The following is a 23,893-nucleotide window of genomic DNA, read 5'->3' as shown; positions in this document are numbered from 1 at the left end:
TTTCGTAATTCTATGGTGGTTAAAATGACCTTATTAGTTTGTTTGTTTGTTGTTTAACGCCCCCTCAAAAATATTTCACTCATATGGAGATGATACCACCTGCCTGGTGGAGGGGCTGAAAATTCAGACCTATACTCGGCACTCAGGGCCATCTTTTTCGTGCCAGAACCTACTGCGACACCGGACCTCGGTTAACAGGTCTTATCCGAAGGACCAGTTTCCACGTCCCGCAGTGGGTTTGAACCCGCTACTCCGCGACTCTAGAGCAAACGCTCTAACCACTGCACTACGCGGGCGACTTGACCTTATTAGCAAATATAATGAAAAAGGTGAAGATAACGAACAGTGATCGATCTCATAAAAAATCTACTCACAATACAAATTTGTGAACAAGGCATAAAACCCGGACTCCCGAATATTTCAGAGGTGGAGTCGGGTGTCTACGTGGAGTAAACATTCCCTGTCCACCTATCTTTGGGTCGTACTTTGACTGACATATTTCGCAGCAATTGTTCTAGGGCTTTGTTTTTAACTTAATTTCACTACGGAATATTTCGTCTACCTGATCAATACATTGTGCTCACGGCGGTTGTGATTGAATAGGGATGCTTACTCCTTCTAGGCACCTGACCCCACCTCTAGGATTTCCGGGGATCGGTGTTTTGTCTTGTTCACAGATTTGTACTGGTTGTGGATTTATTTTTTAAAATCCATCATTGTTATTTATCTTCACCTTTTTCAGATAGATTCGGAAATTTGATTCCAATATGACAGAACCCTCCTTATCTAGGTTTTTTGTTTGTTTTTTTTGTTGTTGTTGTTGTTTAACGTCCCGCTCGAGAATTTTTCACTCATATGGAGACGCCACCACTTGCCGGTGGAGAGCTGCAAATTTTGTCCTATACTCGGCACTTACGGCCACTGAGCAGTGAGGGATCTTTTTCGTGCCAGCACCTACTGCGACACGGGACCTCGGTTTATACGGTCTCATCCGAAGGACCGGTCTCCACGTCCTACAGTGGGATTCGAACCCGCGACGTAAGGATCAACTCCTTACTTCGCGACTCTAGAGCAGACGCTCTAACCACTGCGCCACGCGGGCGACTCCTTATCTAGGTAAAAGGCCAAGGCATTTTAGATGAATGCAAATTATCTATACCTATTTAAAACATTGAAATGGCACACAAACATCCTATGCAGTGTAAACTTAAGTATGAAAGGAATGGATAAGTATCAAAACAATGAACAAAAGTTACCATCCCTCAATAGGGTTTACTTTATATAGTGTCAAATAAAATTTTCTGAAAAAATGAAACAGTTTTTGTTGTTGCCAGCAACTCTATAAATATATTTATACATATTTAGTTACAATACAGTCCTTACAACTTCATCATAATAAACATCATAAAAATGCTTATTCAAAAAAGAAATGGTTAAACTTTAGTAAGGACCAGAATCCTTTTCAGAGATACAAACAAGTACAATATTTGTATATAAGCATTGTGAAGGTGATCGGAGTCTGGTCTTACTCATCTTAAATATACATTCTTAGGCTAAAAAGAAGTGAAAACACCTTCAGGCACATTTTATTTGTGTAGTGACGAGTATTATTCAAAGTCATATAGAACGTTGTTAACTTTCTCCGGTTCTTCTTTTTAATCGGTTGTTCTGTTTTAGTAGAACACGCCATTTATTGGCACCGTAAAAATCACTCTGAATTTTCCTTAAGGGTCCAGACCAACTGTCTTGCTAAGCATCATATTCTGAAATGAAATATTTTTCTAAAATTGTAGAATCTATATTAATTAAATCAAAAACAAACTAGCCACAGACTTTGGAAGGAAAGAATGCTGTCCACAATTTTTTTTTCTTTTTCCTGTCTTATATTTTTTTTGTAAATATTTTAAGAGGGTTTTATTATTTTTAATATTAATAACATTCTGTGGAGTAAGTCGCTCTGTTTTAAATAAAACTTGATTATTCTAGACTATACAGATAAAGTCAACAGTTTCCTACCTCCGTCATCCTTTTTTATAAAATGAATTTTATTCTGCAGCGTGCTGTTTCCCTGTAATATATTAAAAATAAAACACATATTGATGTTGAAATGTGTGCAACATAAAGAAAGATCATTATTAACGATTATTTTTTTCTCCTTAAAAACACCACAGTTACTTACTACCGTCAACTGAGTCATCTTAGTCTGCCTCACCCTAACCTCCCTGCTAAGTCTTACTTCCTCGTATCCCTCGGAGTGGGCCTGAGATTGTATAGAAACTGCTCCACCGCCCTACAATAAAGCAAGTCAATAAACATATTCTTTCATGTTCTGATAAATTTACATGGTTGTTATGCAAGTTTCTTACCCATTTAATTTCCTCTTGTCTGCTCTTTTCAGTTAAACCATTACTCGACGAGAACTTTGATTCAAACATTTTGACTTTTTGTTCAGTTTGAGAGTGTTTTTTGGTCTCTGTCTGAGTGAGAATTTTACCTCCTTCAATCTGCATGAAAAAACAATATAGTCATATCACTGTTTGAAGTACACGAGCACTCTCTACAATCCACTTTGTTATATATATCACTGTTTGAAGTACATGAATACTCTCTACAATTCACTTTGCATTACCCTTGTTTCCAGTGAGCTGACGTAGAAATGATTTTCGAAGACTTTATTTTCATTGAATGTCTTTGAATGCGTTTCCTTTGTTTCGATTTGTATGTCATTTTCCGCAACTATGTCAGGATTTTTCTATAATAAGGGAGTTATCAAAAATAAAAGCTTTTAAGGAAACCCATGATCACAATCATAATTCACAGATACAAGCTTGCAAAAAATGTAAGTTAATGATAATATTTTTTAAATAATATAATACTTTAATGAATTTTTCAAAATTTAAAACTTACCTTTGTCATATAAAAGTTATCTAAATTATTTTGTTTTTTAGCTGTGTATTTTTAAAAATGGTTACAAAGTTAAATCTTAAATCTTCTAAGCATTCTGTAAAACTTAGCAAACAAATTTATTCATTAAAAAAATTGGAAAATATTTTATTTAAAGGTTTAATTTAATTCCAGGTATATTGCACTAAAATTGAGGGAACTCCTCTAAAATCTTTTTTTTTTCTTTGTGTATAGTGTGATAACTTACACATTCCGTATAACCAGCAGGAACCAATGCCATTGTCTGTGTGTTTGAAGTGGAATTCTCAGAGGCTGTGGAGGATACCACTCTGTGATCTTTCTCTTTGTAAGCTGACTTGTCTCGTTTTCCTTTCAAGAATGGATACTTTGCCTGTAACGCTTTTCTAATCTACGAAAACATTTTTTACTCCATATTTAATACTGAACAAAAAATTGTACACAGATTCTCTTAACAGTCGATCATGCTACAATTTTACGTACCTTTCTATTTAGCAGCACGTGTGTGATGAATATTAACAGACCCTTAAAAGACAAGAATGTAGTCATGATTAAATATGCTACTTGGTATTTAACATGCTTTAAAATTGTAATATCTGCAAAAGTTTCAACAGTAATGATGGAATAAGGCAAAGAATGAGCTGGATTTGATGTACAAACGTTGAACGTGTGACTTATTTTTAGTCCTACTTTATTCGGTAATAGTTACCTGTATTGAGTTTGCAATGGTAAATATATACTGAAATGCTACAAGATCCTCATTAATGGCGAAGATTCCAAAAATCCACGTGATTCCGAGAACAGGAACAAGAGTACATACACTCCTAAGGGCGTTTCTTTGAAATAAAAGAATGAGACTCATTTAAAACCGTTTCTGTTTTCATACAGATGGGACAGTTTCTTCCAAGAAATTCACGAGACTTATTAAATTTGACCTTACAGAAACTTTGAATAAAAAAAGTCAGGAATTCAAATGTTATAGTGCTAATGAGCTCGCCGAAAATTATGATGACTACCGGTATAATGAAGTACCTGGCCTTTTCCTTAAACTCAGCTTTCTTCATTTTTGTTGTCAAAAACATAACCCGTAACAATGACACAATTATACAAACATTTAGCTGAAATAAAGTTGAAAAGATATCTAATCAGTACAGAAAATAAGGCACGTCCTTCTTTACAAGATCACTTGTGCATAATAGACTTAGATATAAAATTAATACGGAATATAGATCGTTTAAACATACCAGGAATATAAGAATAACAGGGACAATGAAGGCATAGATAGCTCCCGAGGACACTGACAACCAACAGCTGTAAATATCAAAAAGATGGCTTGTGATCTTCTCCAAAAGAATTCATGTAAGGGATTTAGTCTTCATGTTTAAATTTCTGAACATCTTAATTTGCTTGGGTTGTATATAACTAAGAACAGACATATCTCAATATCTCAAGCCGTAACATAACAATATTGTAGAGGGTTGTTTTGTCTAACGTTAGATCTTTGTGAAAATTCAGGGAAAATGCATTGGCTTCAATTTTGTGAGAAAATATTTACAATGCTTCTGCGTGGTACTGTGTGTCCCAACAGCTTCCAAGTGTGATAAGAACGATAACCAATGGAATACCTGGAATATTTATAAGAAAAGTGACAACATAACTGCTGGTCAAAGATGGTTGAAAATCACAAAACAAATTATATCTTACACGTGGCTAGACCAAGAATCCACTTTAGCCTAGATCTTGAGTTAAATTTGTTGGCGATGCCCATTGCATAAAATAACACAGTGACGTTCATGAAAAAGAACATTCCGACTCCAAACATCAGAAAGAAGGTTAGTAGAAGGAAAAAGTGCAGGAAAAGCGTAACTACCACACATGCTGCCTACAAAATAATAAAACAAAGCATTCCCCAACTGGAAAAAGGACACAAGGGTGTAAATTGTAATATCGGAAAAAACAGAATTTGGGTGCAATATCCATTATATGGTTTCGGTTTGGTTTAATAGGAATAGCATGCATATTGGGTTATTAGATGGTTCAATGTTAAATCCTTATAATCAAACATTTCGCTAAATCTATTTCTACATTAATATAAACATGTTTTTTTATCTCTCATGATTCCATAAATGGAAGTACCTCATTTTGAGCATTATCAACTCCTGCAAGCAGTATCAGGTATGCAAGGAAGAGAGAGACACACAAACATATTATAAGAACATTCTGGTCACTTTTTATTTGCCTGAAAAAAAAACCCGATATTTTTTTTAACCTGCGGCACCCCTGAGACCCTTACTCACATACATGCTTACAAAATAAACACTATTCTGCTGTAAATGTTCGATAATCATACATTTGAAAAACAATTCATAGATTTCCAGGAAGTTTGACACTCACATTTGAAGATATTAATGTGCTCTTTGAAATCTTTAACGAACTTAAATTTTCAAAGAGCTTTTCCCTCCTGCTGGCATTACTGAATTTCAAACTCCCTCATATATAATAAGCAAAAATTAAACGTCTACATTTATAACTCAATTATCATTTTAACCTTTCAAAAAAAAGATTAACTGTATGACAGGTAAGAACTTAAACATACAACATTAATGATTAATTCTTTGAATTAAGTTTATTTTCATTTTCTGACTTAATTAAATGTAGTTTATATGCTATCTTACTTCCAGAGAATAGCGTATACAGTTATCGTCAGTACACCAAACAACATGGATATAACACAACCAACAATGGATATTATGACAAGGACAGAATCTTCTTTTTCCTGAAATTATGTAAGAATTTTTGTACAAGTTGGCAATTTAAGGGGAAAAAGAAATGCATATATGTCGGAGTTATATGTAAAATGCAGCTTCTAGAACGGTACTTAAGTGAGAAGATTTATTCGTTTATTCAGCACTTTGTTACGAGGTGTTGTAACTTTACTATTCCACCATCCATTTGTATGGCTACAGTTTATAACTATTGGAACATATACAAAAGTTAATAGCAGTGTATTTAATTTACCGGTGTATAAGGTCTCATCAGAACAGCGAAGTTTGTAGTGTGGTTACACAGACAGACCGTCACACCATTCTCTGTGGAATTCATAAAACACCCTTCTGTTGACCATCCTCCGGCATTGTCACTATAAATAATACTTATTATCAAGACAACAAAGTATTTAACGTTTGACAAGTGTTCTCTGTGTCAGTCTAAGAAATCATAGACGTATAGAAGAGGTTATACTGACGTACAATAAGGTGTAATCCCAGTATACACAATCGGCTTCTCCTTCCACTACTCTTACCTACAAAATTGAAAATTCTTACACAGTATAAATTTCCTATTTCCTTGTAAGTAAATTTAAAATGATATTCAATTTAACAAATATTTCGTGAATACGACTTTCCATCAATTACACGTAATTAAATTATCTACAGAATAATCAAAAATGTACTTGTCTTCAATAGAGTTATTGCATAACCCTATATTGCACATTTCTTTGTCTTTTTGTCTGTTCATTTAAAATATATATAACAAAAATTAAATGGATTATTAAATTATACTTCAAATCAAACTGCCGGAACTTTTTTCGAACGTCAGATAAAGGTTCTCACTAAGAATCTTTTACAAAACTTTCAAAATGAAACTGGTAAGCCAGGGCTTTGACTAGCTACTTGCATCAGATAAAAGGAATCTTCCAATTACGACTTCTCATATCACAGATATTTTCATGTAGATATTTGTCTCTAAAATAATAACTAATTAGACCACAAATTATTCCAAAAATAATAGCAACTGTAACATACACCTTAAAAACAAGAAAACATCAACAGTTTTCGAGTAAATCTTCTACAAAGCATGTAGACACTTTCTGCTGTCATTTACATAGGACCAACAATGGGGGGTGGGGGGAGGAGGGGGCTTCTTTTGTGATAAGAGTAACTTACTTCTCTGTTGTGTTGGAATGTCAACTCTATTGGAGGAGAGAGTCCTCTGGATGTTTGCTCCAATGTTAGCGCCAGGACCATAGAGTTGATAACTCGGTCAGTCCCTGAGCTGTTTCAAATGAAGCGCTTTTAATTGTATACTTTTTGTTTTCAAACATTTTTTAATCTTAACCCCACTGCACAATTTTTATACTTAGCTACTTTACAAAAATTAACATAACTCTGTAAATGTTAAGATTGACAAAAGAAATTTCAATGAAAAGTGACAATTCAAAAGTACATAGTAAATGAGTAGTCAGATGTTTAACAGAGACATACCCAGAAATGTTTGTTTTAGATGGTAAAAACTGAGACATCGTTTTGTACAGAACAGCAGAATATTTTGTTACTGAAATTCAAACAACAGTTGAATAAAAATTGATTAATAAAAACATACATTTGTATTATCCTGTATTGTAGAATATACTGATATATTTAAGGAATCACTGTCTACTTAGTAGAGTATGCCAGGGCATCAACGATAGTTGGAAACCCGAAGCTCGTTATGCATAAATTATCCCACGTTTTCAATTTCGATGATGTCCGTGACAAACTCTACTAACTAGACAGTGATTCCTTATAGTTGCATTTAATTGTGAAATAAAATTGAAAATTTAGATTTTAAAAATATAAACTAATAGATTTAAATTACACGAGGCCTTACATGTCAATTTCAATAGTCCCCGCCCACTGACGTCAAACACAGACAGCCGCACGAGAATTACATGCTTATTAGGCCTCCTTAGCTCCTGACCTTTCGCTCGGTGAAATTTACATTCCGGTAGAATGATCAAGAAATCAACTCAACTAACTTTCAAAGAGTTATCACAGAGAAAACAAATAGAAATGGAAATATTCGATGATTAAAAACGATTATCTCAACAAGAATATTTTGATGTACAAAAATTTTTTTCTTTGTATTCATGAAACATGAAGATAAGGAAGATAAGAAATCAAGTTCAAAGTCCATTAAAATAATACAAATTTGGAGCAGAGCAAAAATGGACCTCTAAAATCATCAGAGGTGGGATCGGTACCACGGAGAAGTAAACATCCCTTGTCGAACGGTCACGCCAGCCGTGTGCTCCTTGACATGATCGAGCAAACGGAAAAATCCGTAGACAATTCGGTGTGAAATAAAATATGGAGATAACGAACAGCATTCAAGCTCAAAGTCCATTAAAACAATACAATTCGGGAGCAGAGCAAACAGAGACCTCCAAAAAATTCAGAGGTGGGATCAGGTGCCATGGAGGAGTGAGTATCCCCTGCCGACCGATCACACACGCCGTTTTCTCCTTGTCATGATCGGGAAAAACGGAAAATCCGTAGACAAGGCAGTGTGTTAATAATGGCTTAACGATTTGTATGAAAAACGTCAGTCAACATTCGACTTAGTGATATATTGTATTTGCTGATAATGTCATTGTATCGACAATAGAATTTGCGAAATGTTGACTTTAAACAAGACTGTTAATATTCTTGTTTCATCAATGCAACTTATTTGTCAAAAGCTTGTCTTGTTTAAGAAATTGTTCGAAGTTAGAGCATGCTCTTGCATATCATGTGTAGAAATCTTAATACTTTTCGATGCCTCATTCATTCTATCCCTTGAAAAATTATTCTACCTAAAAATAATGAACATTTATTTTACTCCAAATACGAATATTTTGAAATCTTTAACTCATGTTTTTTTCTATATAAAAGTGGGATCCCCTGTTATACAATCAGAAATCTGCCTCTCATAGGGATAATTGTAAAATATTACAAGATGTAGCAGGTTTGGGAAATATCTCGAGCTTTTTTTCCTTCACATTCCTAAGAACTTTGGATACCATATTTGTTCTAATCCATGCTTCATGTGCCATGATTTAAGCCAGATGAAACATGTGAAATATCCACCAAATTAAGATGCTATTATTTTTATAATATATATCTTTGAAATTTTATACCCTTGTGTTTAATCGAAGAGTAAACTGTTAGTGCAATTTGTACTCTGTTTCATTTAGGGGTAAAACTTTCACAAAATGGACAAGAATTTTCGAGATAAGTTTGCTAAAATTAAAGCGTAAGCTCTGGAGTTGAAGTAAAAAAAAATCAAACTAGACACTTTTTTATCGACAAACACCAAACCTCAACTTCCTATGGTGAGCTATCAAGCTCAAGCAATTATTACTATAATAAAATAATCGCATTAGATAATTAAATAGTATTACCTTGTTTTTGCCCCTCTTGCTTTGGAAGCACGATGAAGGATTCATTCTCCAGAAAGCGTAGCTCTGCTTCTTGTAATGATACCTCACTGATGTTGACTACTGTGTAACAAAGAATAACTCCTCGCATTGAATACAGCAGTTCTCAACGAGTAACAATGAAAATAGATGAATTCTGTAACAAAATTTCTTGTTCGTTTTATACATTATTCATACAAAAACAAACCTAATATTAAATTCATTTAATTAAATGTACACAAAGGCTCCTTGTCAAGTCAAAGTTTACACGTTAAAGGTAAGAAGAATATTTCACGTGTGTAGTATAAATTCTCTTTATTTTCCATTGTTCTGTAGAGAACAAGAAACCAACGCATGCAGGAAAAAGAGTATAAAAACATATTTTTACATTTCCAACTGTTTTATCTGTGATATCTCATTGAAAGTTAGACGATGTGTTGATTTCTCGATATTTACAATTGAATGTAAATTTCGCTTATAAAAAAGGTAAAGAAAACAAAAAGTGATCGATCTCAAAAAAATCTATCATCAATACAAATCTGTGAACAGAGCATAAAGCAAAAATTCCAGAGGTGGGATCAGGTGCCTAGGAAGAGTAAGCATCCCCTGTTGACCGGTCAAACTCGCCGTGAGCCCTATGTATTGATCAGGTAGACGGAACATTCCGAAGTCAAATTTAATATAAAAACAAAGGCCTAACAATTGGTATGAACAAAGTAGCCAAAACACGACCCAATGATAAATTATTTTTGTTAACAAAGTCATTATAACAGTCATAGAAATTATGAAATGCTGACTTGAAATGAGGTTATTGAAATCCCTGTAAGATCAACTCATCTGTCAGTAGCCTGTCTCGGTTTAAAAACTGATCGTACTCATGAGCATGCTCTTGAGTATCGAATAAGTTGGGAGACGTAAACACCATATGCTGCTGGTGATAGCGGAATATTACTACATAAATAAGGAAAAGCTGAAGTCATCTCGTTTGTCATACAATTTAGTTGTTAGTTGGCCAAGTGAGAGGTCAAGTGCCCAATATGCATATCAATCGCAGCTGTCTGTGTGTCTGTTATCAGTTTATTTTTATTTATATTACAATTCTGTTTCACATATAAATGTAAATATAATAAATCACTGTCTAGTTTGTTGGGTATACCAGGGATATCAACGTCAGTTGGAAACGTGGGATAATTTTTGCTCAACGGACGATGTGCTTCGCCCGTTATGCAAATTACACAACGTTTCAAAATATCTTTGATGCCCTGGCATAACACAGCAAACTAAACAGAGATTCCTTAAATATATCGCTTTATAGAGAAATCAGAAATGCCTCACACACCGACATTTTCTCCTCTAAATTCTTCTGATTTCAGCTCCTTCATCAGCAGAGAGTTGGTCCAATCCATTGTCTCCAAAACCGATTCCGGTCCACTGTGTGTCTTAAAAGTATGATGGGCAGTAAGACATTATCATTATAATCATACAATTTGAAATTCCTCACCAGCTAGGTATCGATATATAGAATATGAAATCTTTAAAATATTTATTTAGAATACTTTACAAAATTTAATCTGTAAACAGCAAAGATAAGGTATTTACTTGTCTAACACTTTTTCATATCTTTTTTCAATATTCTCTTGAAACTGAGATGTTGGGGTTGAAAAGCAAACTTATCTGGTAAGGCATAATAAAAACCACTTATAAGAATGATACAATATCTATCTACGGGCATAGAAAAAGAGTCAGTTTAACTCAGTTGAAAGAATGACTGACATAGTTAGAACGTCATGTCCATGCCATTTCCTTGGACTTTCAATATGAAAAGTAAGATTCAATAAAATGGGCAAAATAAGTTCCTATCATTTTGTAGGATTTGAAGAAGCTTAGACATACCTCCTCGTCAACAAGCTTCCAAGATTCTCTATTGTCTGCAGAAGCAACATGGTCCACAATACTGTACACATTCTGTTATTTCAGGAAAAAAGAAATGATTAATTGTGACCGTTCTAGCTCCATTGAATGTTGACATAACATACGTAATTAAATTTTTATTGTCCTGTAGTTTTACATTAGGATTAAAACATGTTTTCTTACTTTTTGAGGAACAGAAGCGTTGCTTTGTGTCGCTACTCTGAGAACTGTGTTTATGATATTAATGGAGGACAGTAGATTTGCTGAGGAGATTTCGGTCTTGGAGGCAGTAAGGTTTTCTGTTTTCTTGAGGGAACTTTCAAAAGTTTGTTCAATATACATTTTATCTAATACTCCGTCATCTTCTAGAACCTGGAGCTGAAAAAAAGGAAAATGGCCCATTTTTTTTTCAATTTTACTCCATTTCAACCCGAGACGACAGTGTCAAGTGGCTAATATTGGTGGAAAGTTTACATAGAATGATATTTGGAACATTTGTTTATTGCATACTGGTAATCAGATACACAGTAAAGATAGATTTAAGGAGGCTGGGGGGTCAACAAATTAACCACCAGATTTAACTTAATTTTTTAGATATGATATCTTAAGCTGTCAACTATCATTTGGCAAAGAAAAATTTCAAAAATTTTAGTTTTAAAATTTGATCATTTTCTATATCTTCATAGGGAGCTAAAAATGGCCACAACCCCCCAGCCTCTTTAAAAGAGGTTTTTTTCTCTTAAGATCTTCAACATTGATAAATATATTGAAGATCAGTTAAAATTTCTAAAAGATTTAACAAATTCTTAAAATTTGGATAAATTCTATTTTTCAGATAGTAGTATAATGTCATTAAAATTCAAAAAGTTCAGGCAAGGGGCATAATAAAAATGGTAGATGGTGATAGTGATGACATATACGTAAATAAATTTATACCTCAATCTCCGGATCTGAGACAATTGTGTTGAGGTCTTTTTTTTTCTTATGGTTTGCACTTTAAAAATTACTAATAATTAAGAGAGAAATAAAAATAAAACCTCATTCAAGGTATTGGAAAACTCTGCATCCACACAGTAAGACACGCTTGTCTTCTTCCAGTTTCCGTTATAATCACAAAATCTGCTGGCATTTCCTACAAAATAACATTATCCGGAAGAATAGACGTAACATCGACACAAATCTTTGAAAGAATATATCTAACATTGAAAGAACTACAGGTCAATTTTGTATTGTCATGATTTGTTACATTGTTTTTGCATGTTTAATTCAGTGTTTAAAGAATTGGCTAAGTATATTGTAGGGTTTCGATCTCTGGTAGTGTTTATATTTTTTGTCGTGTGATTATGCAGTAAAATACTATTTCTAGATAAATTATATATTTTCAATTTCTAATACCAACATATTAATGAAATATCATATCTTTTTTTATACTTAACATCTATCATAGTTCTTCTTGATGTATATATCACCTTCTTAAAATAAAACATGAAATGAAATTTTCCTTGTTGTCTTTTTTTCATTGGCTCTCTGTATACATAGATATCATGCCAGTATTCCTACACGTACCTTGTTGTCCCTCAGGACAATCAGAATGAGTGAGGGATCCGGGAATTACTGTTGGCCATAAAATTCCATAAATATCTTTTGATGAGGGACACACGGTTGCACCTGAAAGTAAATACAATTAAATTAACCAGCACCCAGTCCTTTAATGAGTGACTAGATTTTTTTTTTTAATACGTTTACAAATATCCTCTTTACCTTTGTTATAAATGTCCACTGTTGTGTTTATTACCCTCGATACCCGATATATTTCATGGTTACAGGAATAGGTGCCCTGGTCGTTGGGATCCACGGACAGAATCCGAAGGAGACTGGAGGACCGGCTCGTCGTCATGGTAAGTTTCGCTATTTCTATTTAAAAATTGGTAAAATTGAATGCGTAATGGAAGTGATTAACGAAAGGCTTACAAATAGTCAAATTCTACGAAAGTTTCTCTAAAGAAATTGTAATTACACATAGAAACGTTGTTTGAAAGTACATTTGTTTTCCAGACTCATTTTTTAATAAACAAGATTATTAAAAACAGCATTTGATTTATGGTCATGGAGTAGATCAATGTGATTAATAAATAATATAGATAAGTGCTAAGTGGGGGACGGGGGGGGGGGGGGAGAGAGCAGCAAATCTTTTCATGAGGCACTAAATATTTATCCAATTTATTATGGAATATGCAAAGTTTATAATATACAAATTATAAAATTTTACAATTACAAATTAACCAGTGCCCCGAATTTTACCTTGTATTAATCTAACGCCGTTCTTGTACCAGGTCAATAGAGAAATGTCTATCGGCAGTCCCTCTAGATCTTGTAAATTTGTTATGTTACAAACTAGTTCCAGTGTACTTCCTCTTTGAACAGCCATTCTGTAATGTGGAGAGATTTCTAGATTTATTCCTGGTTTGACTGTAAAGAAAAAAAGGGTTATCATGGATCACTTAAAAAATGTTCAATCTGTTAAAGGTGCTTGGACACAGATTTGAAGTTAATATTTTCTCAAATTTTCTGTATAATTTCATGACTTATATGTTGCTATAGCATTTCATGCTAAAATATAATAAAAATCTTATTTCATCTCGAAGTTATTAAAACTTCGAATTTCTGGACGCGTTGGATTGACACATCCTTGCGCTATCACATATTTTAATTTTATTCTTAATACTTAAGAAAAGTGGCAATTTTGTTGTGTATTAATGAAAAATATTAAAACTATGATCCAGAAAATTCAGAGTAGAAATGTTCGAAAGCAAAATCACTTACTGTATTGTAAGTCCGTGCTCAGTGGTGTGTGCAGAGTTTTAACAATTGAACACACCCGGTGAATCATAAACATTAACAAAAACAGAGCTCGTGCCCTGTTTACAAAAACAGTTTACGTTTCACGGGTGTGTTCAATTTGTTAAACTCTGTACACATCACAGAGCACGGACTGACAATACTGGTGAGTTGGTTTTTGCTTTCGAACATTTCTACTCTGAATTTTCTGGATTATAGATGTAATATTTTTCATTAATACATAACAAAATCGCTTATTTTCTTAAATATTAAGGATAAAGTTAAAAATTGTGTACGTGCAAAGATGTGTTAATCAAACGCTTCCCGGAATTCGTAGTTCTAATAATTTCCAGATAAAATAAGTTTTTATTTATATTTTCGTGTGAAATTCTATTGCAATATATAAGCCGTGATATTATACAGAAAATTTGAGAAAATATTAAGTTCAAATCTGTGTCTAAGCACCTTTAATGCTTCTTTGAAAAGGTAAGACACAAATGTTTTCTATAGCAGCTCATGCCTACCCTTTATATCAAAACTCGCCGTGGCTTCTGAATGTTGATTTGAGACTATCACGGTCCAATTTGCTGGAAAACAATAAAACGTCAAAAACATTTTTCCTAGCATGTATCACATTGAACAGTCTTTGTGGCCATTTTTTGAGAAATTCTTAAATCATAAAACAATTTTAGCTTATAGTATTATGTTCATTTTACAGCATAGATTTGCCTAAATCTATTATGTGTTTAAGATATATTTTTTTATTCAGCAGAAAAAGACGTCAATAAAACATCTAGACATTTTATGACAATGAATAATTCAATTACTACCTTCATCCCGAAGTTTAAGTTCGACGATTGTGAGTGAACACTTCATCACTTCTAAAAGCGTTTGGCGGATTGAGAATCTCCCAGGAGACTGTGTGACGTAGGTTCCGTTTCTAAACCATTTCACTTCAAATCCAAATCTGACGTTGATGTCCACAGACATGGTTAGTATTGTGCCTTCTACTCCAAGTGAGGAAGGAGCCACCTCGCTTTTGGTTACATTAATGATTTCTGTTCCGTTTGACAAAAAAAAGATAAATTGACACAAGAAGGTGTACTAAACGCAGTGAGATGGTATTCGGTCGTGTACAGGTAGAGGGTAAGTGGTCATATTTTTGTTTAAAGAAGGAATATAAGACAGAGAAACAAAGACAATTCGAAGTACCTGACAACTTCATATCACGAAACCTTAATATTACTAATGCGCATTAATTAATAGTTATTTTTTTTTAATTAAGAGTATGATGGATAAAACAATATGGACGTCCTCCCTTCCATAATAATTTTTTTCATGGACTTCACATTTACATTTGTCTTCTTCCGCTAAATATTTATATTGTGGCGTCATTTTTTTTAATTTCAAAAGGATATTTTTATTTTGATTTTATTTAATTGTTGATTTTCTGCTATATACAAAACCCAATCTATTGAATGAAATAAAATTAGAAGAAAATGAAATACTATGTCCAGAGTGTTGAAATATGAAATATTTTAAGACATACAAATAAAATATATATAGTAGGATAGAAATATACAATCGAGTGACAGGACTGTGTGTTAAATCAGTATAGAGTACAGGGTGTTATGATTAAGTTTACCTGGTGTTGTAGGTGGTTTGTCAAATCGCCATACAGAAGAAATATACGTATTATCACGAGACTCACTTCCAAAGGAAAATGAATTTTCAGCTGGAATTAAGGCAGTGACTGTGCTGAACATTGTATTATTCCCAAAGATTTTACCCTTTCCAACTCTTAGATTAGTATTTCTGCCCCATGTAATCCAAAAGTCACTAAATTCGTTGCAGTTTAAAACACTGCCTAGATAAGCATCAGAAATACAGCTGTAAGTATTATTACTATGCATGTCGTGTGTGATGCATGAAATATATCCATCTCCTTTTAATGAACGAGCATTTAACCAAATTCGCATGTATGACCCATTCGTTGCTTTGAACCTTATCATCGCTCTCTCGCACATCTTGACAGAGAAGGTTATGTAGTTGTTTCCTGGGACTGGTAGGTTGTGATCCGACAGTTGCTTAAGAGCAGTTCCTGATGTGTGGCAGATCTCCACGAAATCTTTATACAAAGTTACAATAAATGTCCTTAAGTTACACGTACTTTAAATTGATTCTCTAAAAAGTAGTTCATTTTAAAGAATAACTTTATCAAAATAAAATGTTTAAATTATATATCATTTATAGAATGAAAGTTCCAGGTTAACATTTTTATGTTTTAGTCATGGATATATAAATAATTCATAACAATCATCAGATAAAGTTTTTTTTTTTTTATTTTACTTAAAAGAAGATATCTGAAAATTTACCAGTGATTACCGCAGATCCGTAAAATTTCCACGTTCCAGTTCCATTTATAGTTCGAATTGATAAGAAATCAACTTTCAAGGGATTATAAATTCTGTATTCCATTATGATGTCATCTCCCCGTATTCTTCCGCGACCAATCTTTAAGGTATCCGACCACGACACCCAAAAATCCACAAAAAATCCGCTGTCTAAAGTTTTACTAGTGTATGTTTCAAGACACTTATCTAATAATGCTGTTTTCAAACAAGAATAAGTTCCAACAATCTCAGGAGGGTCTTGATAAAATGTTATTAAGTAGTTTTCTCCGCCTGCCGAGTGCAGTTCTATTTGAATATGCTTTGATGCTTTGACTGAAAAAATCATGAATTGTTCTTCTGGTATTGGAATTCCGTATTCAGACAGGTTCCTTTGAACATCTTTTTGTGTGCATAACTCCATGTTTTTATTGTCTACAATGATTAATTAACTTATCAGAGCTCCCACAAAAAAATGAATGAAAATACTTAAGAAATATTTACAGTTGTCAGCTATTAATTTTACTTCATTAGAAATGTAGTAGAATACCTGTAAAAAAGATCAGTGAGAAGCCGTGGTGTCCAGAGAACGTGCCTGGACTGGTGTAATTCAGGACAATCTTTTCTTCAGGGTAGGCTAAAATCCTAGAATCTTCTAACATAGAGGAACCCGCAAACACTAAAACATCCCAACAGAAAAAGAATGTGTAAATCACAATGTCAATTCGATTTGCTGTTTTACTTGATTTTTTTTTGTTCATGAACCAGAGCTAGGGTTGGGTCAATATAAGTGTTTAAGATTTTTTATAGAAGTTCATAGTAAAATCTTAAAACTTTTGTTCAATGCCATAGCAGTCTAAAGTTGGTGATTTACGATGCATTATCAAGAGGTAAATATTTCAATTTAAGTAGGTTTGTTCGAACATCATCTAAACAAAACTTTAAAAAATAAAATTTAACAAAAGCACTTCTCTATATCTTTTTTCTTGAAAAACTAAGCAACAATATCTTATTTTAAAACACAGGCATCATTAATTATGGGTTTAAATTGAATTGATGTATTTCCCAAAATTAGCCGGTTGAGCTAAAGAGGTTTAGAGCGTCAAAGTCCAGCATTTTCCCAAGAACAGCAACATTTTCAAACATACAAGCATGTACAATAGATTACAATTCCTTAAAGCAGAACCTCCTCTGAATTTTTTTTTTTTTTTGGATCGAACCATATTAAAACGATTTCATTTATCGACACATTTATTTATCATAGAAATATGATTTGTCAGAGATTTCAGTCAATGAGTCATTGTTGTCATGTTTTAGTCCTATGTTGAATGAAAAACAACAATATATAAAGTAATTCTGGTAGAAAACTTGCCGTCATTTTGGATTCTGAGTGCCGCCCCGTCAGTAATGTAGCGATACCTGAACTGTATGTAGATACTGGATCCCTTTACAGGGGATACTAGAGTCCACACACAGGAGGAGGATCTAAAAACAAAGTTATTAAACTGTTTGGGATCAAGATAAAGAAGAGGACTACATTTTTATCTACATCTTGTTTCAGCTTATGCAAGCTACATTGCATTTAAACAGTGATTTAAAACAAGAGGTACACAATGCTTTTCAATGTCACTTTACTTGAAAATGAATATACAGATGAAAGAAATCCTTATTGTGCTCATAAACTTAAAGTCCAATTTTATTTTACAAAATACACCAGTCATGGTATGGACTTACAAACTGTAGAATTTTGTTCTTGAGAACGCTACTAGAGAACCCTTAAAATTGAAACAAGAAATTAAAGCTCTATTGTTTTGTAGAAGATATCAAAAGAATCTTTCCTATAAACTCTAATCTGAAAATTAAACCCTAGCCACTCTAGACCCAGCAGTCATAAATTCAACAAACTTTAATTCATAGTTTTGGGTGCTCTTGCAAGTTAATTTGACTGATTTTTGTCCTGATCATGAAAATCATGCAAGGAATTGTTTTCCTTTAGTCATATCTTTCTATATAAAACCGTGACCCAATATGGTCATATGGTAGTCCAGGTTTCCAATATGTTTAACAACTTAATTTTTATCTACAGAAGGCTGAAATTTTAATTGAAATTTAATAAGTAATTCCGGATAAAAACGTGAAAAACTTGCATACAAAATACAACGCACATCAGAGAATCAAACGGGAGGAAAGACATTTATAAAAAAAAAAAATCTACGCAATCTTTCAGGTGAGTTAAAAACGATTTAGGCCAAATAAAAAAATATGTGTGGTTCCGGTTACCCGACCGTCCCTATTTTATACCCCCGACCCTAAACTTTTTTCCGGCAATTTTAGTATTTTTTCCGGAATTTTCCCAGCTTTCCGTCATCGGCCCGGTATTAGTTTTAGTTTCAGCAATGGCGGCCTCCATGCAAAACATCGTTTCAACACTTAGTGCAAGTGTTCAATTAATGGTGTTAAATCTAAAGCAAGCTAGCATAGCACGGAAGCATTCCTTTTTTCCAACACCATGTTTTTTTGCTTTGTTTTATTTTTGCTTGCCAAAATTAAATAAATATATGTTCAGACAGCTGGCCAGGTAAAATGCCTTTGGGAGTTAGGGAGAAGATAACATGAGAAAACATCATTTGATTGCATTGATTACGCAAGAAATAGCCCAATGTGTAAAATAGATTAACTTGTAAATTTTGAAATAATTTAAATCAGGATCGTTTCTTTTAAACGAAAGTAGAAAAAAAACAACAGTTGATGAGGAAAAGTGAAAAACAAGACAGCTGATTTTACCTGAATAAAGTCAACTCACATAGTACCAATATATATGAGAAGTGAGCTTGGAAGTATAAAGTCTTCAATGAGGCAAAAAGTTTTCATTGTAAGAATTTAAAATTTTAACAATATTAAATATATTTCCTCTGACAGCTCTTAGCAGTACTCTATGCCCGTTTTCTAGTTCATCGTTCAAAATTTATTATTAAATAAAATAAGAATTACTCTGGATAAAAGTCATTAATTTCATTTACATGTATAAACATGGATTTAAAAGAGGGTATTCACCTCGAACTTTTTTTTACAAAAGAAATTAATAAGATTATTAGTGGGTTTATTATTTTTGATTTAAAAATATTTGTTTCATATTCATAACTAGGGTGTCTCTACCAATGTTGACTTGTATATCATCACGCCACGTCTAAACACCACTTACAAAGCAGTGATAGGTATTATTTAGAAAAATTTAGAAAATCATTTTGTAACAAAAAAAAATTAAAAAAAAAAAAAATTAATTCCCTACCTACCTACCCTATTTTTTTTTTTTTTGGAGGTGTAACCGGAACCACACATATTTTTTTGTTTGGCCTTATATATAAAAAAAATAATAAAATGAGAGAGAGAAAAGAGAAAAATGGAATGAATTCTTTTCAGGTGCTTACCTCTGAAGTGGGAATCCTGGGGACGTTATGCTTTGTTCTTGAGATGAAGCAACTAATGGGACTCCTGCTGGATCACAGGCACTTTCTATTGCAAAATTAAATGTTAAATTTAGAAATTTTGATCGCACAACAGCAGAGATTTAAATAGAATGAATTGTTTGTTTGTTTGTTTAACGTCCCTCTCGAGAATTTTTCATTCATATGGAGATGCCACCACTTGCCGGTGGAGAGCTGCATATTTTGACCTATACTCGGCACTTAGGGCCATTGAGCAGTGAGGGATCTTTTTCGTGTCAGCACCTACTGCGACACGGAACCTTGGTTCACACGGTCATCCGAAGGACGGCTAAATAAAATGAATCCTGGCTAAGTTTCTCATACATGATATAATTATCGAAGCTGACCCCATGCCCATTTAATCTTAAATTCGTATTTTTAAAAGAAAATACGTGTATCAAGACTGCAGAATGTTTAAAGTCTTTATTTACCTTTTGTGTTGGTTGCAAACATTCTGAACTGAAATCCTTGTTCGCTACGTGGTCTGGTGAAGTAATTCGTTGTAAATGATAAAATTAATGTTGTGTTAACCACAAAATTCCCAGAACGCACCTGACAGGTTACGTCATCCAGGGAAGATCCTCCTTAAGAAATTTAAACAAAACAGATAATATATATCATACAATCCTCTCTATATATTCGTTCAAATTTACTTTCTTGAAACATACCTTGATATGCCCTTAGATCATCGTTGCAAAACAAGTCAAATTCCATAACGAGCCTATAACCAGTAGGTGGGACTATGTTCCAAAGACAAGTTAGATTTCTACAAGGTATATTGGAGTGAAAACACTCACAGAAACAGAACTTAACATGAAGGTGTTTCGGTAGTAATTTGATTTTACACTCACTTTGCATAGGGAGGATATTTGAATGGCTGATGGGGATCATAAAATGGAGGGAAATTGACACTGGTCAGTTTGTCTGGTTCTAGCTGAACGACATTTGCTCTGCCGTCACAATGTAGCGCATGTGCTGTAAAACAAGATAAATAAATGCTTTCTTTAACTGGAACCTTCTCTCTTTTTAATTCATAATGTTGTTATAAAATCTTTTTTTAAACTTCAAGAGTATAGTTCTTTGTGACATGGGGGATGAGCTCTCTCTCTCTCTCTCTCTCTCTCTCTCTCTCTCTCTCTCTCTCTTAGTTCGATGTTAATAAATATTGCAGTTCTTGAAATTGTATATGTAGGAGAAACATCCTTTTTAAAGTTCAGTACAGTAAGCGCGTTATAGAATGCTATGTACAACTGGTATAGTTTGATACGATTTGTAATTAATCTAAAGGTTTTTCATACTTTAATTATATATATGTATGCATTTATGAACGATATAGTAGTCAGAAATCACACTGATTTGACATTCATCTCAAAAAATAATATTCTACATCAGATTTGAATAATATACCTGGTTTTTCACAAATAAAGGGACGAACGTCTGCACATGCCTGGTCTGACCAGTTAAATTCAACTACTCCAACCATAGCTATGCATCTCGGTGGAGAGACGGGTCTGCCTGTGTATTTAGAGTACGTTGATTATTTCTACTTCAGTTTGAAAGAATTCAAATATGTCGTATGTGATAACTAAGATAATTTCTGTGAGGAGTTACCAGTTGCCCAACGTGTGAAATTGAATTTCCTCCTATAGTTATCCCAGTGCCAGCCATTGTAATACAACGAGTGACCACCAACCCATACAGACCAGGTTTGATTACTCTTCAGAATATCTAGAACAGACACAGATTTTTTTTTTAAATCATACAGTTTAGGAAATCTTTGTAACTTAATCTGAGTCACTCTATATGGCTTACCCTCCACGATGAAGTTTTGTTCTTTTTCGTTGGTTACAGATACTAGAAAACCGCTGTGTTTTGTACAGATTTGCCTTGCTTGCTTCCAAGTCTGGGTTTCTAGGAAGAACTTGTAACAGAGGCCATTGTCCTGGTTGGCCTGCCAAGTTTTCTCGCAATAAAATTTCGCAGTCACAACTAGAGAAGAGATTGAATACAAAATTTACGCCATTTTTTTTTTTTTTTTTTTTTTTTGGCATGAAATTTGATGAAATTTGTGAAAATTACATAATTAACTCATATAAGTATATATTAATATTTTAGTTTATATTTGGATACATGAAGCTTTTAGAAAAAAATGTTTATGCCTTTGTATGTATGTTAAATGTTTGCAGTGATCACGTATTTTTGTCATATCAAAGGAATATATGTGAGGTTTGAGAATTCAGTTTTATTGTCAGTAATGATTGTATGTATGGTGATTGTAAATATTATATTGTTTCATTCATTTTAATTTATTTTTAAAAGCTATGAATGTTTATTTGGTTTAGCATAAGGACAAAAAGTTTCCCGAAACATCGTGTTCGCTACATTGGTGGAATGCCTTCATTCAGTATCTGATCATACACACATTTTTCGTTAAAGAGGATTTTGGTTTGTGTCTTGAGTTCGGTCATACTCGATTGTTATATATCATGAAATGAAATTTGAACAAGCGTGACAAAATGCTATTGTGTTGGGATATGTGTTGAATAACTAACAAAAACCAATTCAATTCAGGTCAAAGAGATAATGTCTCTATCTTTTTAAAACTTGTTTTTGTGTACAGGGGAAATGTTGATGTTTAAAAAAATTGTTCAGTGAAGGAGATAGTCAAGGTTTTAACTACTTTTTGTGTTAATTATAGGTATGTTCTAGATTTATATGCAATACTGGTATGTGTTAATACCTTCATATAAAAAAAAATGTTCAAAGATGCAAAAAATTTTGAAGCATAACTACAAATAGACTATGTACAGTATCGGATGGTACCGGTCTTATAATCTATACATTATGTAAATAAACATTCTATGTTTCTGAAGTTTTCTTTTTTATATTTTGGTTGCGATGTTGGGTGTGTATAAGTTTGCATCGTGCTATAAATTACCTGTATATTTATAAGAATTTTGAACAGAAATGAAAGTTACAAATTTCTATAGAGAAATAATCTTATACATCTTGTGAAATGTGAATGATACAATTATCTGCATATTCTAAGAACTGAATACTAGGTACTTACCTTGGAAAAGAAGAGTAAATCCTAATGCTACATATATGACCATCCTCTTAATTCTCTGGTTAATTTCACATACCGTCAAAACACAAATTTAAAAATGTTTAAATATCGGAGTGTCTACCTTTTATGCTGGCAGCCTAGGAAAAAACTGCACAATGCACTGTGTCAATCAAGCGTGAATTGTGACTTAGTTCTGTATCAAATTTTGTGCTGCAAGACATCTGACTCTGACCGATTTCAGAAACACCTCAGCACCGATGAGACTTTTGTTCCATAATGGAGGATAGTCATGTATAATGGTGAGAAATCCAAACCTTTAAGCCGTGACTTCCAGATATTAAGTTTCTTCTCGTCGATTTACTATTGTGCATGTCTAAAAAATGTGTCCTAAGAATTTGCAATCTGCCCCCGCACATTGAAGATAAATACTGGAGACCCAAACCTGTAGATATGTGTGCTAAATCTCTTTGGTTGCCTAGTAGTCTTTAATATCTAGGTATCTGCATGTCCTTATTTACTCTTCGAGAGGCAAACAAATATATCAAAAGGACTATGCTCTTGGAAGGTTCATCGGTAAATATTAGGTACTACAAAGTAACGTTGTCATAATTTATTGCCTTTTATTCTATTATCTGTAACGTTTTGCAGTGTCCTTTTATCTGGCTAATCCACAATGTATTTTGTGTACCTAAAACGCATTCTCGAAATTTAAATATTTTATGTCATTCATTACATATTATATATATACTAAATTCCTGTGCTGGGCTGAATCCCGCCTTGCAGGTAGTAGGTATTATTTATCTTTTTATTTTATTACTGTACATCTAACATTTTAGAAGTTATTCATTAAGAACGCTTTTACAAAGAACGTGACCTTATGATTGATTTTGGTCCAAAAAATTGGTAAAATTTAATAGTTTATTTTTATTTATTAAAGCACATGCTCCCTTAAATCAGGTAGCATGAGGAAAAAAGTGTTATGGTATTAAAGTAGGTTGTCTATCACAAAATTGACAATTACAGATAAAATAGCTTTATTGATTTTACATTAATTCCTTATCAATTC

General features: G+C 33.2%; 1 protein-coding gene across 1 annotated transcript; it reads right to left on the bottom strand.

Moving 5' to 3' along the window:
• Positions 1-1,332: 1,332 nt before the first annotated feature.
• On the bottom strand, positions 1,333-22,873 carry LOC133186491 (uncharacterized). Its single transcript, XM_061321729.1, has 40 exons — positions 22,831-22,873; positions 21,573-21,749; positions 21,372-21,488; positions 21,168-21,275; positions 20,612-20,735; positions 20,429-20,526; positions 20,192-20,344; positions 19,704-19,788; positions 17,648-17,760; positions 16,826-16,954; positions 16,261-16,710; positions 15,531-16,013; positions 14,716-14,943; positions 14,410-14,472; positions 13,349-13,516; positions 12,809-12,961; positions 12,614-12,715; positions 12,085-12,179; positions 11,231-11,425; positions 11,030-11,101; positions 10,476-10,575; positions 9,122-9,220; positions 7,185-7,254; positions 6,867-6,975; positions 6,171-6,223; positions 5,941-6,061; positions 5,598-5,698; positions 5,059-5,161; positions 4,627-4,804; positions 4,478-4,547; positions 4,167-4,233; positions 3,955-4,040; positions 3,632-3,758; positions 3,406-3,447; positions 3,152-3,313; positions 2,630-2,752; positions 2,367-2,504; positions 2,180-2,290; positions 2,017-2,068; positions 1,333-1,763 (listed from the first exon to the last, which is right to left on the bottom strand). Exons 1-40 carry the CDS (start codon positions 22,871-22,873, stop codon positions 1,750-1,752), a joined length of 5,082 nt encoding a protein of 1,693 aa, XP_061177713.1. The 3' UTR covers positions 1,333-1,749.
• Positions 22,874-23,893: the final 1,020 nt, after the last annotated feature.

This window comes from Saccostrea echinata, unplaced genomic scaffold (assembly GCF_033153115.1).
Source record: "Saccostrea echinata isolate AGI-Se365-2 ecotype Australia unplaced genomic scaffold, CSIRO_AGI_Sech_v1 ptg000014l, whole genome shotgun sequence".
In the NCBI taxonomy this organism is placed as follows: Eukaryota; Metazoa; Mollusca; class Bivalvia; order Ostreida; family Ostreidae; genus Saccostrea; species Saccostrea echinata.
This window is presented reverse-complemented; position numbering and strand designations above follow the sequence as displayed.